We start from the raw sequence: 6000 nt of genomic DNA on the forward strand, positions 1-6000 counted from the left end.
TGAATCCTCAGTCAAGGTCCTTTGATACATTTCTCAGTACGCAGAATGTATCATACGCATGGAGGTGTCCCTTTACGCATTTGGATGCACTCCTTGGATTTCTTTCTTGATCCTAGGAAATATGCGAAACTGCACATCACACTTGTATGTGAATATCATTTGGCTGGGGGACAAACCATTAAACACCCTCGTGACATATGATTGGACTGTTTGTTTTAGTTGAAGAAAGTTATGCAGTTTTGGTGGCAATCATGTAAATAACCTTGCCAGATATTACATTATTTTTTTCATTATACATTGGTATATATCAGATGTTCCCAAACTCTTTTGCCCCGTAGACCACTAGCCAAATTTTTTTTTTTCGTAGTCTCCCTGCCTGCCGAATATGGAATTTTCCTAAAACTATTAAAGTCCCATGTGATAATCATTTCTTTTTTTCGTAATAAGATTTCCTTCCCTTGCCTGCCCAACAACCGGGTGGCGGTATAGTTCCTCTGTCTTTACATTCTGCAGACAGGGGCGCCCATAAATAAACCAATCACGGGGCACCCTTGTGAGGTGTTATACCAAATGAAAATGAAGCAGGATAAGTAACGGGAATTTCCTTCTGTAGCTAGAACTAAACTTTGTCAGTGCTTATTCAGATCATTTCTTCTTGTCGTATGATATCTGATTCTTCAACGTTCCATTTCCATAGTGAAAATGTCCTCAAACTTAGTTTTGAAGTCTGTGTGAAGTACATTTAAATGTTGAACGTAGACCAAAACGTTATTGCCCTGGACGTTTTTCAAAGACAAGTTGGGGAAGTAGAAAAATGCGCAACTTCCAATGTGTAATGTTTTGCTTCAATATATTAATTCCGACTAGAACTTGGACTTCTTAGACGAAATATAAAATTACAAATATCAAACTCAGTCTATTATTAATACTAATAATAGACTGAGTTTGATATTTGTATTAATTCTGACTAGAACTTGGACTTCTTAGACGAAATATAAAATTACAAATATCAAACTCAGTCTATTATTAGTATGACGCAAAATGCATTATTTGTGTTAGGTGTATTGTGTCATTTACTGAACTCCTAAATGTTGACTTGATGTAAATGGGGGTCCGCCCGTATGTCATATTCTGCTATTATGAGATTTGATCTCAATCTACCTGGTACCTGTTAAATACACAACCCTGTGGAAAGCATTTGACCGTCTTATTTTATTCAAATTTACTAATAAGATTGAATCATACCTCGGGTGTGAAACACTGTAAGAAGATGTTCCCAGTATCACTCATTTTAAACTAGGTCTAAACATTATACAGGGTGTCCGGTGGTAAAGTGAGCTAACTTCGGAAGGTGATTCTACATGAAAAAAAGATAAATAACTTTTGGCGAAATTTAAACCTTGTGGTACAAAAGTTGAATTGTTATTATGGAGAAAATACTTTTGTGTGGGAAAAACAATGGAATTTCGTAGTTATTTATTGTTTTACTTCTACCATCATGTAGAATCACCTCCCGAAGGTTGTGCACTTTACCCCCGAATACTTTGTATATTGTCACGATATTTGCTGATGCTCGAAAAATTCAATAACCTGTTCAAATCATCAACTTTTCTGAATTTCTTTTTTGAGTAAATTTGTTTTATTGCAAGGATTACTCAATGGTAAATAATGTTATTTGGGTACAATAAATATTAACGAAAACAATTTATTAAAAATAGATCTTTATTCGAGCATAATAAATGAGTTTCGGTAAAACTTTAGTCAATTTAAGCATGCTTAAATACTATTTATTTAATGCAGCGACAAAAATGTGCCCACAAACCATAAATTTATAATACTTTCTTCAAAAGTAAAACATTGTTTATTCCTATGGTGTACATAATATTATGATCTCCTTACATCGATAAAAAATATTAAAAGGAGCGCTTTATTCAACATTTGAAATGCTGAGCTCCCATGACCTAACACCTCTGCAGTGCTGATGGTAAAATACCCACAAACAGAAAGCATTGTTTTCGGATTACCAATTCGATAGCCAGAGCCCAACGGATACAATTTTTTCATATCCAATGGGTACTTTTGGAGCTTGAGAAATTATAAGTCTTAAAACAAATAGCATACAGTTGTTAAGGATCTGGATTCCTTAGTTCCATATTGTTTTACAAAAGACAACTGGGTTGCTGTGTCCAAAATGAAATAATAACAAAAGATAGTGGCAACCATGTGCCTGTGTGGCATTATAAGTCATCAGAATATTAAGCACAATAAAAATATATATTGAATAGATTTATTAACACTTATATTACTTATTAAAAGTCAAATTAAAAACATTAAACTCCATTTACAAATGCGCCTAATTTGATAAGAACATAAAAACACTGCCGTCGTAATCGAAGGCAACACGTACAATGTCAAAATATTTAATATTAAATAGTCTGTGGTCACTTTAGTAACTTCCGCGTCCACCGCCACCTCCTCGGCCGCGGCCCCCGAATCCTCCGCCTCCTCGGCCTCCGAACCCTCCGCCGCCACCTCCTCGGCCCCCAAACCCTCCGCCGCCCCCTCCGCGTCCTCCAAATCCACCGCCACCTCGCCCGCGGAAACCTCCGCCGCCCCTACCGCCGCCCCCTCGGCCGCCACCCCCTCTGCCGCCAACGCCGCCCCTGGGGCCCCCGCGCCCTCGGCCACCTCGCCCGGCACCGGGAGGTTGTGGTAGAAATCTGCGCAGGGGTAATAGCTTGGCCGGGTCGATGAACAATTCTTGTTTCTCAGCAAAGCTCTTGGCCTTGATGTTGTCACTCAGCTTCACCGACACGTAGTAGTCTCGGACGTTGCCGAATATTTCGTCTATTTTTCCAATTTGTTCCTTGTTTTCTAAAAATATAGGAGCGTTGAAATATGGAACGTCTTCGATGTTTACTTTGCACACGAGGTCATCCTGAACGGAGTAGGCGAAGTGTCCTAGCGGAATGACTGTCTCCGGGGGGCCCTGGTCGTAGCCTCCTCTGCCGCCACCAAAACCACCTCCGCCTCCTCGGCCGCGGCCCCCGCCTCCTCTGCCGCCGTATCCACCGCCGCCACCTCCGCCGCCGTAACCACCGCCGCCGCCTCCGTAACCACCGCCACCAGCACCGCCGCCATAACCTCCTCTACCGCCACCACCTCCGCGGCCGCGAAACGACATTATGCGTTGATGATAATGTTTCTCTTTTGTTTATTATGATATGAAATGGTTGGGGGTTAATATTTCCCACCTTAAGCGTACACAATCCTCGCAACTATTTTGAACTTTTAAGAATAAATATCTTATCTGACATGCGGCGCAAACACACGTGCTAAACCATAGATACAAACTCAAAGAAAAAACACCGAAGAGATGCAAAAGCATAAATGAAGGGAGTCGCTATATGCACAACGACTAGTCGACAGAGGGCGTGGCCAACATATCCGAGCATACTCGAGGGTGAAACGAAACGTCAGAAATGGCGTTGTAATAATATAATGTAAACAAACCTTTTTAGCTACGCTAGCAGAGGCGGATTAACTGTTGAGAGCGCCCTAGGCAAGCACCTCATCGGCGCCCCTCTAGCGACCACATATTATAAATTTTAACAAATACCTAAAGTAGCCGAATTTGTAGTTAGGTGGGTTTTACGTGAAAATAAAAATTTCGTGGGAGGGGGGGTGGCTAGAGAATTTCAAGAAAATAAAATTTGTCCCGAAAAAAAAAATTCATGGGGGGGGGGGGGTGGCTAGAGAATTGTTTAAAATTGATGTTTTTACGTGAAAATTATGTTTTTAACTTGACTCTGAAGTAGCCCGACCAGTCGCCTTTTAGATTTTTTCAGCGCCGATTCTCGTTCTGAGTAGCCTAAATGGCGATATATCGCCCTCGTTGGCAACACTGCCAGCTATCTTTTTTTTACATACCAAGTTTCATCACAATCGGTTCAGTAGTTTTTTTGCATGAAGAAGTAACATATACCTATACAAACACACACATATACACTTTCGCAGTTATAATATTAATAGGGATAATTAATAAAACATAAAAAATTTAAATGATCAATTATTTATGTAAAGGAATAAGTACTCACTAATAAGTACCTACCTAGAAATGCCTAGGATCCCTTTGTGTTTAAATTACGAATTTTATTTTATGCACTTTTCAAATATCACTTATGTGTTGTCTTGGTTACACTTAAACAGCATTTATTTATGAACAGCATTGTGTACTCGCTATGTGGCTGACTGAGTGACTAATAAAAATAATGTAATTTTTTAATATAAAAAAGGACGACAAATAAACTTTAAATGTCGTTTCTTTGTACTTCAGAGCAACGCATTGTTTTATTTGTCTTATAAAACGATATTTTTAGTGAAGAAAAATGGAAAAGTTACGATTCACATTTACAGTGTTAGCAGCATTGGGTGGAAAAACCGGTGTGAACTGCATAACTTCAATCGAGTCACCCGATGAACATTTATTTGATATTCCTGATGATTTGAAACTTGCAAGAAAACACACCGCCATAACAACTACGGACGTTTTTACTAAAATTCAGAATTCTCTAAAGAAAAAACATCAAACACGGAAAATATTTATTAACCGGTATTTCAATGGAAGATGCTCCAAGGAACTAGCATCATTGATCCCCTCGGCACCGGTGCATAGTCGGAAAACACACCAAACGCGCGCCCAACATATGTACACGGTTGACATTTGTCATGTGACAAATGTCGAACGGGTTGCTTCTACGACTAGTTATTGTGTTCAACAGCTCGGCTGTGGAACGATTTGCCGGGCTCTGTGTTTCCTCCTTCCTACAACATGGGTCTCTTCAAGACCCACGTTCACTCCTTCCTCTCCTCAAAAAGACCCTCCACACAGCATCTTCAAAAATGACAGAGGCCCTGAGGGAAATTATTTTCCTCAGAGCCTCTTGTGTTGGGTTAATGTAAAAAGAATATAGGAATTACCTTAACTTTTGAGTTTTAACTTTAAGTTTTAATTTTAACTAAATTTGAGGAAAATTTACTTAGATGAAGGTGGGAATTTACAATTTGGTGAACAATACCTGGACGAAATTAAACATGATACGAGACTTTCTGAAAATAATAATAGTAAGGGTAGTGAAAATAAAAATCTAGGAAAAACAGCAGAAAGATTTTTACTCGAAAAGTTTTCAGGAAAAACATCAAGTGTTAACCAATGGATCAATGATTTATTTATTTATTGTTTGAAACACTTACAGAGTGTTAACTTATTAAATTATTACATTAATATTATTGCGTGGGAATGTGCACAGATATTAACACTCCAATTAAAAATGTTCACAGCATGCGTAAACAAGGTTCAGTTGTTACTAGGCGAAGATGCTAGTAGTGAGAAAAAACAGAAATAATAATAGTCAAAAAGAAATATAAAACATGAATATAAAACACGAATATAAAACATGAAATATAAAATATAGTGAGTGTACAGAGAAAGATGAGGAAGAAAAAAAAGGAGAATAATAAAGCTAATAACTGTTATTAACAAATTATAACTGTTCTCCATGACATATTATGGTAGAAGATTGTTAATTTGTTTTTTAAAATGTGCGAGACTGTTTGCGAATATATTTATAAGGTCGCATTCAACTGTGTTGTACAGACGACACATTCGAGACAGTGGATTGAAGTATGCAATATTGTTATTAATTATTTCAATATGGAATATATTTTGACTCCTTAAATTAGGTATGTCTATTAGGAACTTTAATATGTATATATATGTATATATTTTTTTAACCTTACTTATTCACATTTCTTTGTACATATAATGTATAATAGAAAATAGTATATAATAACATAATATAAAATAACAAATTGTATGTAATAACATAATAAGAAAACAAGAAATGAAAACCCACTAAGGCACTGCCTGAGTGTGGGTAATATTAAAACAAAATATTATATTTCCAAGTACCCAAAGTATAAAATAGACTTCAAAAAACA

At 37.5% G+C, this 6000-nt stretch overlaps 1 protein-coding gene across 1 annotated transcript; it reads right to left on the reverse strand.

Annotated features, from left to right (window-relative positions):
* Nucleotides 1–2271: 2271 nt before the first annotated feature.
* Nucleotides 2272–3366, reverse strand: Gar1 (Gar1 ribonucleoprotein). Its single transcript, XM_089631471.1, has one exon. The coding sequence runs from the start codon at nucleotides 3182–3184 to the stop codon at nucleotides 2447–2449; it is 738 nt and encodes a 245-aa protein (XP_089487597.1). The 5' UTR covers nucleotides 3185–3366; the 3' UTR covers nucleotides 2272–2446.
* Between the last annotated feature and the right edge of the window lie 2634 nt (nucleotides 3367–6000).

Source organism: Hesperophylax consimilis, chromosome 4, assembly GCF_061612785.1.
Source record: "Hesperophylax consimilis isolate HC1 chromosome 4, BYU_Hcon_1.0, whole genome shotgun sequence".
Taxonomy (NCBI): Eukaryota; Metazoa; Arthropoda; class Insecta; order Trichoptera; family Limnephilidae; genus Hesperophylax; species Hesperophylax consimilis.

Bases quoted from the DNA above. Each gene is read 5' to 3' on its own strand.
- Gar1 (XM_089631471.1), bottom strand. From the start codon at position 3,184: ATGTCGTTTCGCGGCCGCGGAGGTGGTGGCGGTAGAGGAGGTTATGGC.